The sequence below is a fragment of the Corvus cornix genome, chromosome 28 (genome assembly GCF_000738735.6).
Source record: "Corvus cornix cornix isolate S_Up_H32 chromosome 28, ASM73873v5, whole genome shotgun sequence".
Lineage (NCBI taxonomy): Eukaryota > Metazoa > Chordata > Aves > Passeriformes > Corvidae > Corvus > Corvus cornix.
The window spans coordinates 3,656,608-3,669,309 of NC_046356.1; the positions used below are offsets into that span (position 1 = coordinate 3,656,608).

Sequence of the window (12,702 nt, forward strand, 5' to 3'; positions counted from 1 at the left end):
CCCACGCCCGGGCCATGGCCTTTTTATGCAAAGGGGAATTAATTAGATTTGAATATGGTAATTAAGCCATCAACCCCTCCCCCCCCGCCCCCCACACCCCCCCTCCCCAGGCGGGTGCTCATCACGAGGTTCCCTTTTTTCTCTCAGGCTTTCTCCTCACCCCTCTCTCCCCCTTCCCCCCTTTTCCCCCTCTTTGCCCTCGGCTCTTTGCCCCCAAAAGAGCTGCTCCTGAATCCTAATTAAATTCCCGGGGCTGGCAGTGCCATCCCAGCCCTTTTCCCGGCCCTTTTCCCGGCCCTTTTCCCACTGTTTCCATCCTTGGCCAACGCTTGTGGCCGTGCCCCTCCATCCCCCCCTCACAAAAGCATCCGCAGGGATCACAGCCGCCACCCCAAAAGGAGAACCGGGGATCTCCATCCAAATCGAAAGCAGGAAACGGATCCAAAATTAATTCCCTCCCCCCCAAAAAAGTCGTGTTTTGAGCCTCTCTGATCCTCAAATTCCCAATATTCCCTTTTTTTTCCCCCCGGCCTGGTGCTGCCCTTGGATGGGCAGGGATGGGGGAAACTCCTTTTGGGATTTCTGCTGAGGTGCTGTGGGATGGGAAGGGAAAGAATTGAGGATTGAAGGAGATTCTACGTCCAAAAAAGGATTTTATTATTATTTTTTAAACTGGGAATTAAAGCTTTTCCCATTCCCACATTTCTTCAGTGTCCATCTGCTCACCCAAACCTGGGATTTATCCACCTGAGCCTGGGGATGTGCAGAGCCTCGAAAACCCCTGGAAAAAAAAGGGATCTGCACAGGGCAAAATAAATCTCATTGGGATATTTTATAGACATCTATATTTATCAGGAAAACATTTCCCTTTTTTCCCCACTCGCCTCATAAAACAAACGAAGGAAATTTGGGAATACCCTGCAGGAGCTCAGCAGAAAAGCCCCCGGGTGTTTTCTGGGAGAGTTGTTGGGATTGCTTTGTTTAAAATTGAGGATATTTGCAAGGGGATAAATTCCAGGGAAACTCTAAAATCCACCTGCAACAAGAAATAGGCTGAAATCAAAATTACAAATCTATTTGTATATTCATATATTTATATATTTATATATTTATATATTTGTATATTTATATAAAATGTATCAATATATCAATTTATGGGCTGTTTATTATATAGATTTATGGTGGTGAGGCGTGGATATTTCTTTTTATATGGAATATATTTATTTATCCGGCGCTGGGAAGAGGCTCCCGGGGTTTAATCCCAGCTGGAATCCCGGATTCCTGACTCTGACCTACATAGGACACGATGACGGCCACGGAGCTTCCCTTTGGCACCAGTTTGGGTGGAAATCAAGGAGAATTGGAATTTTTTTAATCCTGGCTCCTCTGTGGGCAGTGTGTGGGAGCAGGGATTTTGATCCTCAAATCCGGGTGATTTTCGGGATGAATTCCCGGGTTTTGCCTCATCCTGACATTCAGGACGCCGGTGGCATCTCCCGGGCTGGAATTGCCAGCTCAGCCTGAAGCAGGATCGGGAAATGCCACCCAAATTCCCAGTGCCAGGGAGGGGAAATCCAGCGGGGGGAAGGAAAAGGAGCAGGAGAAGGAAAAGGGGGAGAAAGAGGAGGAGGATCCGCAGAGAGCGAGAGGAAATAAACCGGAGAGGGAGAGAAAAACAGAGGAGAAATCCTAAAAAAACGTGGAGAAAAGGGGCAAAAGTCGATTATTTGGCATCCCGAAGAATTCCCTGAGCATCCCTGAGCATCCCTGTATCCCTGTTTTCCACCCACGCCCTGCAGGTGGGCAGCACCCACGGCGGGCAGGTGGCCGCGGAGGGAAGGGCAGGGCTGTAAATCTCCGGCAAAGCTTTTCCAGGCAGGATTTCTCTCTCCTCTTCCCACTTTTTCTTTTTCTTTTCTTTTTTTTTTCCCCCTTTCCCCGCCTTCCCGCGGCCGCCACGTGGATTCCCCGCGGCAAAGGAAAACAAGGCGAGGATGCTTTTTTTTTCCTTTTGTCTCGCCTCGGCCGCGGCTCGAATCCAGCCCGGCCTCCTCCCTTCCATTCACAATTTCCTTCCGTAGCTGGGGGGGGGGGGGCAAAAGAAAAAGGGAAAAAAAATGGGAAAAAATTTTTATATTTGTATTTTAATTTTTGTTTTGTTTCATTGAAAAAAAAAGGGAGGGATGGAGGGAGGGAGGGAGGGAGGAAGGAAGGAAGGAAGGAAGGAAGGGAGAGGAGGGAGGGAGGAAGGAAGGAAGGAAGGAAGGAAGGAAGGAAGGAAGGAAGGAAGGAAGGAAGGAAGGAAGGAAGGAAGGAAGGAAGGAAGGAAGGAGGAAGGAAGGAAGAAGGAAGGAAAGGAAGGAAGGAAGGAAGGAAGGAAGGAAGGAAGGAAGGAAGGAAGGAAGGAAGGAAGAAGGAAGGAAGGAAGGAAGGAAGGAAGGAAGGAAGGGAAGGAAGGAAGGAAGGAAGGAGAGGGCAGGAGAGGAGAGGAGAGGAGAGGAGAGGAGAGGAGAGGAGAGGAGAGGAGGAAGGAGAGGAGAGGAGAGGAGAGGAGAGGAGAGGAGAGGAGAGGAGAGGAGAGGAGAGGAGAGGAGAGGAGAGGAGAGGAGAGGAGAGGAGAGGAGAGGAGAGGAGAGGAGAGGAGAGGAGGAAGGAAGGGAGGGATGGAGAAGGCCGAGCTGGTCCCAGGGTGACCCCAAGGGTTTCACTCCCTGAGCCCCCCGTGATGCCACCTCAGCGCGGCCTCTGAATGATTTCTATGGATAAAAAAATAATAAGAATAAAATAATAAAATAAATCCAAGCGATGCGCCGGGAAGCGCTCGGGATTGGGGGAGAGACGGGAAAGAGGGGGGAGGAAAGGAGGGGGGAGGATGGCGAGAGCTTAAAAATTACAGTGGGAATTAGCAGGAGTCTGAGCCGTTGTTTGCGCTGCCCATTAGCATCTGCCTATTTATCTGTCACCAGATCCTCGTGGCATCCATCCCCGCATCCATCTGGATCCCTGTCAGTCCGGCTGCCTGTCCAATTATCCGGGAGCATGGCAAAGCCCCCCTGACAGGGCAGACGCGAGCCCACCTCGGCCGCCCTTCCCCAGCCCTTCAGGAGCCCGTTCCCTCCCCGAACAGCACAAGGGCGCTCCTGGAGGGATGTGGGAACGGAGGGGAAAGCGGGCAAGTTTGGCACGCTTGGTTTTAGGGCCGAGCTCTCCCAATCCCGGCCGCCCCATGGATGCTCCATCCGAGCCGCGGGCATTGGGGCAGCTCCGGCGCTTCTTTGTGGGGTTTCTTTGTTCAGGTTCCCCCCCTCCCCGCCTGCCCCCCGGCCCCGAGGAGCAAATCAGCGGCGTTTGCATATTCAGAGCAGGTGGGGGCCCATATGCCCGAGATGCACCAGACAAAATTAGCCACCATAATCATAATCAAGTGTGCCGAGGTGCTGGGGGCAGGGCGAGCCTGGCAGACAAGGCTGATAATTATGGAGCTCAGCATGTGCGCAGCGCTTTTCCCAACAATTATGCCGAGCTCAGCAAGCTGGAGATGAGGCTCGTTCCAGCCACCCTCCGTCGCCCACCGGGAGATCGCTCCCGGGAGGGTTGAGCCGGTCCCGGTCCTTCCCGAGGGTCTTTTGGGAGGTTGGCGAGGGTCCCACCGCATCCCGATGCCCTTTTCCAATCCGTTTTCCAAGCTGGGTTGTGGCTTGCTGGTGGCAGCTTGGGCGTCGCACGGCTCGAGGTGAGCCCCGAGCTCCTTCCCGCATCTCGATCCTGGGCTTAAATCCGCATTTCCCACCCGGATTTATCCAAGGTTCTTCCAGAACCATCCTCATCCCATCCCGCTGTCCCTGTCCTGCGTGGACAACAACACAAACCCTCCGTAAAGGGAGCTTCAGCTTCCCAAAAATCCCTTTATTTTTGCCTCCCGGCCCCTCGCCGTCCTCCCCCGCCTTTTCCAGGGGTGCCTTATCCCCTCGGATCCCTGGGAAAGGCGGGCGGTGGCGGGAGGTGACACTCCGGATCCATCGGCGGCTGCCAGCGCTCCGGGGCCGGTGTCAGGCAGCATTTCCCGGGAGGAGCCCTGCGGAAAGGGCACCGGGAAGGGCACCGGGAAGGGCACCGGGAAGGAGCCGGCGGGAGCTGCGGGAGATTTTCGGGACCAGCCCCCGCCTCGGGATGCCCCAAGCACCTTCCGACCTGCGTGCAGCCGAGCAGGAGGAGGAAAATCCAGTGTTTTCCTCTTGGAAGAAGGCTGGGAGCGGCTGTGGGTCCGTGGGAGCTGCTTCCCTTGGGGTGCCCCGGTGAGGTGGGGACCGAGCTTGGAGCTGTTCCCGGGTGGATCAGCTCAAGGAGCTCGGGACGGGTGGGAATCGCGGCTCTGCTTCCATCCTTCCTCCTCCTCCTCTCCCCCGTGTGGTGTTTGGGGTCAGGAGAAGCAATTCCCACCCAGCCCCGAGGAAAATGCCGGAATTCCACAGCTCTGGGACAGCTCAAAAAAAGGAGGATTTTCCAGGCAGGGAGGTTTGGGGACATCCCAGAATCCATTCCCAGTCCCCTCCCAGCTCCATGAACAGCAGGAAGCACCAAACCAGCACAAAAACCAGGGGATTCGTCAGGAAATGATGGAAAAGCTGGGAAAGGAGCGGTTTGGATCATTGAGGCATCTCCCAAAATCCAGGAAAACAGCCCCAAAATCCCACATTTCTCCAGGATGGGGCAGCAAATGCCCCTGGGGAGAAATTCCACGCCTTGGAGGGGGATTCGGTGTCCCTGAAGATCCTGCCCGGCTGTTGGAAGAGCCATTGGATCCTTTCCGGGCTGGATTTTCCCTCCGGGAAGCGGGGAAGGATCCGATCCTTGGCAATTCCCCATCGCTCGGCATCTGATCCGCACAAAGAATTCCCGACCCTTATATCCATGCGGGAATTTCTGTGCGGCTGGAGCCCCGAAAGATCCCACATTGGCCCCATTTCCCCACCCACAGAGATCCGCAACTCCTTTTTTTGGGAGAGTTTGGAATAACTCGGCAGGAACTTGGATTCACTCCCCTCCAAGCCCTTCTTGCCCTTATTCAAGGAAAATTTGCCTTTTTTTAGGATTTTCCAAATCCCAGCAAATCGGGGTCGTTTCCACGCCATGAGCCTGCGCTGATCCTCCTCTTTCTTCCCCAAATATTGAGTTTTTCCCTGGCTGAGCCCTTCCCAAATATGCCCAAATCATCTCCTTCGGAGCAGGGAATGCTGAGGAGCTTCCCGGGACTTCCATGGGTTCAGGGCAGACCCCAAATACCCCATTTTTGGGGGTGGTGGGGCTGCGGCCACCTCTGGGAGAAGGATTTTTAAATATTCCCTGCCGGAGATTCAGGATTTCGAGGTTTTAAAAGGAATTGGCCGGCGACAAACAGAAGAAACAGAATTAAAACAAATCAGCGCCGCCTTTTCACCACCTTTCCCATGCTTTGGAAAACTTGGCAAAAGCGGGAAAACCCCTCCACCTGTTTGCTTTTAAATCGCGCTTTTTTTTTTTTTTCCGGGGGAAAAAAAAAAGAAAAAAAAAACCGGGATGAGGGGAAAAAAAAAAAAAAAATCCTCTCCCACCCCACAGGACTAAAAAGCGGCCGTAAATCCCGCTGGATCTCGCAGGCCGGCGGTGATTGAGATGCAGGGAGCAGGGGACAAGGTGACTGCCGGCTCCATAAATATTATTGGGAGCGACGGGGCCGCCCGGGGCCGGCGGGAGGGGACAAAGCGCCCATTGAGCTCCGGCCCAGCTGCCGCGGGGAGCCGGGACGGGCGGGGGTCAAGGTCAGAGGTGGCCCCTGCCTGGGTTTTTCCCCCTTTTTCCTCATCAAAACCCCTTTTCCTCAAGCGCGGAAAATTTAAGAAAGCTCCGCCTGGGAGGGGAAACTGAGGCACGGGGGTTGGCTCCGGAAGAGCTTTTTGGGGTCTGTTTAATGCCAAATAAATTCAGATTAAGGCGTGGTGAGCTCTGCTGTGTGCCCACCCCAAACCTCCGCACCCCGCGCCCGGATCCCCCCATTCCAGCGGTTTTTCCACGCGGATGGAAAACCGGAGCTTGGGGTTCAACGCTGCTGCCCCAAAAACTTGGAATTTTCGGGCTCTCCATCCCTTGGCAACGCTCGGTTTCCATGGCAAAGAGCCGGGAACCTCCGGGAGAATCTTCCAGGAGAATCCAGCTCCGGTTTTGGTTTTTTGGGGGGAATGTTTTGAGGCCATCCTGAGCCTCGCAGCCCGGCTTGACCTGGGAACAGGTGAGCAGCTGGCAGAGCTTCTCCTGGAAAAGAGGAGATGATTTTTTGGGATATCCCCACCAAAAAATGCTCCACCCCATCCCTGCAAGCCCAGCTCGGGAGCTCCAAAGGTTTTAAAGGGCTCCAAATTTATGCAAATGAGCCGCTTTTCCTGTTTTTCCCCACTTTTCCAAGGTTTACCAGACACCAGGAAAGGAGGCGCAGGGCACTGGGACAGCGCTGGGGGCTGGGAATGCGCCTGAATGCTCAAAAATCAGGATTCCCGCAGAAAATCCCAACGGAAAGGATATTTTTTTAGTTCAAAAAGCAAATAAATTTTGAAATCCCAGAATTTCTGCGCCCCGCTTGGCGTTGTCCGAGAATTGGGTTCAATTCTCCTTTTTCTCGTCCTCAGTGGATAAAATTCCACACGGGAGCCGTGGCAGGATCAGGGACAGCCCCTCCACGGAGACATTCCCGGCAGAAACCACCCCGAATCCCCATTTTTCCACCCCAATTTCCCGTTTTCCACCCCAAATCGGCTTCGTTTTTTTGTTTTGTTTTGTTTGTTTTTGTTTTGTTTTTTTGTTGTTTGTTTGTTTGTTTTTTGTGTGGGTGGGTGGTGCTGGGTTTTCCCATCTCCACCTCTCCAGGAAAATAAAGGAAATTCCTTCTTTTTTTTTTTTTTTTTTTTTTTTTTGCTGCAGTGGAAGCGAATCCTCGCAGCCCTGAAGGAGCCCTCAAATCTCCCGACTTTGCCATAAAAAATCTGTTGCTCCGCTTGTTTCCAAGTGTTCCCTATCCCGGATTTTTTTACCCCGGGAGTTTGAATCCCAGCTCACTCTTTGAATCCCAAATCCCGAACAGAATGGGGGAAAAACCCCCCGAATCCGTCATTTCAATGCTCTTGTGCCGTTTAATAGGGGGGATTATAATTTTTCCTCTGTTCCAAGGGGGGCCTGGGGAGGGCTGGAAAAGCTGGAAAACCTCGTGGCCTCGGCAATTCCTGGGATTTCCGAGTCGTGGGATCGTGGGGCTGCTCCAAGAGGGGTTTTTCCCCAGCCTGGATATTCCTGTTTTGCTGGAAATGGGATGGCAGGGCTGGGGGTGAGCAGAATTCGGGGACATCGCTGTGTCCCCCCTCTGTCTGTGCCAGAGCTGATCCGTGGGGATGGAGAATCCTTCCCAAAATCCCTCTTTTTGTGCCCAGGGAGTGCTGAAAAGCAAAACGTGGATTTTTGGCGCAGGTCAAACATCCACAGGGAAAACCTGGGCGAGGTGGGCGCATCCATGGGTTTTCCATCGCGGAAAATCCCGTCGATTCCCAAATTCGCGCATCCCAAATTTCTCCCCTTAGTGGTGTTTTTTGGGCTATTGTCGGATCACTGCTTGGAAAGTTCGGGAATTTTTGTGGGGTTTGGATTGCTAACCTTGGGAACAGGGATTTTGGGAGGCTCGGGATGGGCTCCAAACATTCCCGAAGCTGGGAAGGAGGGATGGAGGGGGGGGGAGGATGGAGCCCCCCACCTTCCTCGTTTTCCCATCTCCCCCAATCCAGGCTCAGCTCCCACACGCTGCTGGGAAGAGGTGAAATTAATCCCTATGGAAATTTATTTAAATGAATTCCCGCCTGGACACTCAAGCTGTTCCCAGCCTGGCGAGGGGGGAGGGAGTGGAGACTCCCGGGAACCCCGATTGCCCCCCTTACAGCCACATTTCCTGGGATTATTCCCTCCTGGAAGTGCGGAGTTGAGCCCCAAATCCAGGTTTGAATCCATGATTTTTCCCAAGGGGTGTCTTGGGGAGCAGGGAGAATATTCCAGTGGCTCTCGTTGTGCCTTGGAAAACGCTGGGGTTTTTGGGTTTTGTTTTTGTTTTTGTTTTGTTTTGTTTTGTTTTGTTTTTTTTGCGTTGGTTTTGCCCCAAAAACCCCCGAGCCTCGGTTATTCCACGAGGGGGAAATGGAGCATTCCCAGAAATGAGAAATCCGGGTTTTCCTGCCCGAAATTCCTTGGTTTATTCATGAAAATGGCCCTGAAATAGATCCCAGATTAAGCAGATCCGGCTCTTCCCGTTCCTGTTGGGATGCGGCCCAGGGAGATTCCTTTGGGTTCGTGGGGACAGAGTGAACCCCACAGTGACCCCAAAACCCCGGGAATTCTGGGCAGCCCCCGTGGGCCCCCCGATCCCATAAAGCCTCTGGAAAGGGGGATCCAGGACATCCGAATCCCTGGGACGAGGCTCCTTTGGGACTGTCAGTGCCAGGAAAGGGCGAGGGAGATCCGGGAATGGGGTTTGACCTGGAACTGAAGTGGGAAAAGTCGGGATTGAGAGGGAACACCTCTGGCAGGATTCCCATCCCCTTTGGAGCATCCTGGAGGGAGAGGCCGGCCAGGCTGTGGCAAAATCCCGGGATAAAGAACTTTTCCAAGAGCAATATTCCCACTGGAGCATCGGACACACTCCCACCATCCCTGCGTGGGTGGATTCAGGGAATTCCTGGGAATCCCTGGGGCCATCCTTGGGGCTGGAGGGGGTCGGGAACTTCACGTGGACCAGAATTCCAAAGATCCTGGGAATCAGGGCTGGGAGAGCCAGCAGGGAGAGGCATTTCCAGGGATTTCTGGGATGCTGCACCCCATAAACAACGCCAGGGGCTGAACATGCAGGGGGAGCACAGGGCCACCCCAATTAATTATCCCAAGCAATTAATTAGAGAGGGAATTTGGGCTCAGGGCTGTGTGAGGAGAGGATGGAATAACATGGGATAACACGGGAGATGGGAATTGGGAGCAGGGACATTCCTGGGGACAGCAAGTGACACTGGATGTGTCCATCCCTGTCCACCCCCGTCCATCCCCGTCCATCCCTGTCCGTCCCTGTCCATCCCTGTCCATCCCCGTCCATCCCCGTCCATCCCCGTCCATCCCTGTCCATCCCTGTCCATCCCCGTCCATCCCCGTCCATCCCTGTCCATCCCTGTCCATCCCCGTCCATCCCTGTCCATCCCCGTCCATCCCCGTCCATCCCTGTCCATCCCCATCCATCCCCGTCCATCCCCGTCCATCCCTGTCCATCCCCGTCCCTCCCTGTCCATCCCCGTCCATCCCTGTCCATCCCTGTCCATCCCCGTCCATCCCTGTCCATCCCCGTCCCTCCCCGTCCATCCCCGTCCATCCCCGTCCATCCCCGTCCATCCCCGTCCATCCCTGTCCATCCCCGTCCATCCCCGTCCATCCCTGTCCATCCCCGTCCATCCCCGTCCATCCCCATCCATCCCCATCCATCCCCGTCCATCCCCGTCCATCCCCGTCCATCCCCATCCATCCCCGTCCATCCCCATCCATCCCCGTCCATCCCTGTCCATCCCCGTCCATCCCCATCCATCCACAGGACACTGCCCAGGCCCTTGGCTGACCACACCCCCTGGCCAGGACTTTGACCCCCTCGAGCCACCCGCAGTGACAAGAACACGAGGGAAGAGGTGCCACCGCCTGTCCCCGAGGTCACCCTGTCCCCAAGAGACCCCACCCAGAGGACGGCGCGTGGTGAGGAATTCCTGGGAATGGGGTGGGAAGTGGAATTGTCACGTGCCCTCCTTCCAGGTGTCCCAAGGTGTCACCAGCCCCTTAAACGCACGCTGATGCCAAATTCCCGCCTGTCCCTTTGCTGGAATGTCCCCAAGTGCCCCGCGGGGGCTGTGGGGACAGAGGGAATGATTTGGGAAGGGATTTGGGATGGTGGGGACACCGTCACCTCCTCATCCCTGGTTCTCACTGGGCTGGCGCTGGGCTCACACCAGTTTGTCCCATTCACAGGTGACAAGAGTGGACATCGTGGGGGTCCAGGTGACCGAGAAAGGCCGGACAAAAGGCAAGGCTGGGCTGGAGCCGTGGAATTCCCACCCCAGGGTAAGGGATTGATCCCCCCTCTCCCAAAAAAAGCAGCTCCCAAGCCAGAAGGTCCCACCTGAGTGTCCCCCAAGCCTCTGGGCCAGGTGACAGCGAGGGGACATCCCAGGATGCCGCGAGGACACGGAGCCGGTGCCACCAAGCCCAAGGCACCGGGAGGATGAGGGGAAGGGAAAAAATTCCAGTGCATTAAAAGTGTTGGAAGCTCCCAGCCTGTCCCAGCCTGGTGTTTGAGTGGAATTTTGTCCCTTTTCCCTGCAGGATCCCCCAATCCCTGCAAAACTCCCTGTCCAGGGGGTGTTTCCTTCCCCCCAAAAAACTGGGTTCTCCTCTCCCAGCCCTCTCCTTCCCTGCAGAGGGAGGTGAGGGGTCCCGGCAGCCCAGAGGGGACAATTCCTGTCCAATTCCCTGTGGGGACAGGGATGTTCCCCCTCACCCTCGCTCCCTTTTCCTCTCCTCATTTCCACCCAGGACCTGGGAACTGGCTCTGATCCCTCTTTCCCGACTCCCTGGGGTGACCCTGATGGGGACAGGTGGGACAGGCTGGGGGACAAGGCCAGGTTGCTCCAGCTCCAACTGGTCCTGCTGGTTGCAAGCCTCATTCCAGCTTCAAAATTCCCGGTTTTTTCCGTCTTTTACCCGGATTTCAAGGCAAACCCAGAGCTCCAGCAGCGGCTGGGGATGGAGCACAGCAAAGTTCGGTGACTCCAGCTCTGTCCTCTCCACAGGGCGACAGCTCTAAAATCCCACCAAACCTTTCCGGGGATCAGCGATGAGCCGGGACAAACCTCGGGAAGGACATCCCGAAATTCCCAACCTCCCAATCCCTCCCACCACACGCTCGCCGCCGCCGCCGCCGCCCAAATATTGAGCTCTACATTAAATTAGCAAGGGGAAAATAAATAAATAAATCAAGGAATCAATCAATAAATAAAATTAAAAAGGTCCGGGAGGGAAAGGCGAGCACGTCGGAGGGGAAGCGTGGCAGTTTGTTATGCTAACCGAGGGGGGCTCCGCTCGGGGGACAAGTCGGAGAGGTCTGAAGAGCAAGGAGTTCACAGGCCCTCTCCTTTTGTCATGCTAAAAGTGCAACACAGAAAATATATACAGGCAGCTGCTCAATGGAGCGTGAAATACGAGTGATTTCTCCGCCGGCCCCGGGTAATGCGATGCAGCCCCGGGACAATGCCCGGCCGCCGCCTTTGTGCGCCACGGGAAACTTTTATTTTATGTTTTTGGGGCGGTGGGGAGAGAAGAAACGGCCGCCGAAAGGGAGGTGGAGGTGGGAAGTCCCCTGAGCGCCTCGCGGTGTCCCCAGGATGAGCTGGGTTATGCCAGGATGGGCCGCGGCTCGGTGGTTGCGAAGTCACCTGGGAGGAAATGTCCCGTTTTGGGGACATTTGGGGACGCCGCGAGCGGGGTGGGGAATGCGGACCCCGTGAATTTGGCCGCGGTGTCCCGCGGCGGCCGCTCCCTTTGCTGATGCTAATTGGGAGCGGTGTAAAATCAGCCCTCAAAGCGGCTTTTGTGTCCCCCGGGGGAGGCCGGCGGGGCTGGGGGTGCTCCGAGCATCCATCTTCTTCCACCTTTCCCTCGGGTTTTTTTTCTTTTTTTGTGGCCCGGCCGAGCTGAAAGCGGCGCTGTGGGGGCTGAGAGGGTCCTGGGGCTCCGCATTCGTTCCAAGAGGGGCCGAGGTGCCGCTTTGGGCAGCCCCGGTGCAAAAACTGGGGGTCCCGCGGGGATTTTGGGCGGTCCAGGGCATGGAGACAGAGAAGGTGATGGAGCAGGCTGCTTCCCTGGACTCTGGCAGCCAGGACTGGGTCATTTTGGGGGAATTTGGGGGATTTTTGGTGTCGCATGCCATCGGCCGAGGGGCTGCTCGCTCCTGGTGTGGGGGGCACACCGGGGGCTGCCCCGGGGGTGCGCGGGGAGGTGTTCTGGGGTGCCGCTCCCCCAAAGCCGGGTACCCCAAGGCCTCGGGGGATGCTCCGGGCACGGGCGGAAGCGACATCTAGTGGGAAGCGCATCCCGTCGCCAGGGAGATCGATATCCATGGCAACCCCTCGGGAACAGCGCGCCCGCCTGGACCAGGGGCACCCAGCGGCGCCCGCGGGGACCCCGGGATCGGCTGGAATGCTCGCAGATCCCGGCGGGATGTCGGTGCTGGCACCGGGATTTGGGTCCTGGCACCAGGATGTGGGTGGTGGCACCGGGATTTGGGGCCTGGCGCCAGGATTTGGGGCCTGGCACTGGGATGTGGCACCGTGGTGGGCGCTGAACCAGGGCTCGGCCGGGCAGAACAGCGGGATAAAGCCAGGAAACGATCCCATTTATCCCATTTATCCCCCAAGGAAAACACGAGGAGAAGGACGCGGCGGGTGGGGTGGGTGCAGCTGGTCCCGTGGTGTCACCAGCAATGGAGGCACAGAAAAGATCCGTGATGTGGCACCTGGGGACACGGTTTGGTGGCAGAATCTGGGCTCTGTGGAGAGAGGAGCCTGTCCTGGAGCAGGGCAGGAGCGTGAGCAGGAAGGGGCAGCAGGGACA

At 56.0% G+C, this 12,702-nt stretch overlaps 1 protein-coding gene across 18 annotated transcripts in view; it reads left to right on the forward strand.

The window, feature by feature from the left end:
- LOC104697394 overlaps positions 1–11,281 on the forward strand; it is a 36,058-nt gene extending 24,777 nt beyond the window's left edge. For 9 of the 18 annotated variants that reach the window (XM_039566314.1, XM_039566317.1, XM_039566316.1 and 6 more), the window contains 2 exons: positions 10,063–10,155; positions 10,884–11,281. In XM_039566314.1, the coding sequence (XP_039422248.1) occupies positions 10,063–10,155; positions 10,884–10,931 (141 nt within the window). In that variant the 3' untranslated portion in view covers positions 10,932–11,281. The other 9 variants (XR_005603743.1, XR_005603749.1, XR_005603745.1 and 6 more) reach the window with 3 other exon arrangements.
- The last annotated feature ends 1,421 nt before the right edge of the window (positions 11,282–12,702 follow it).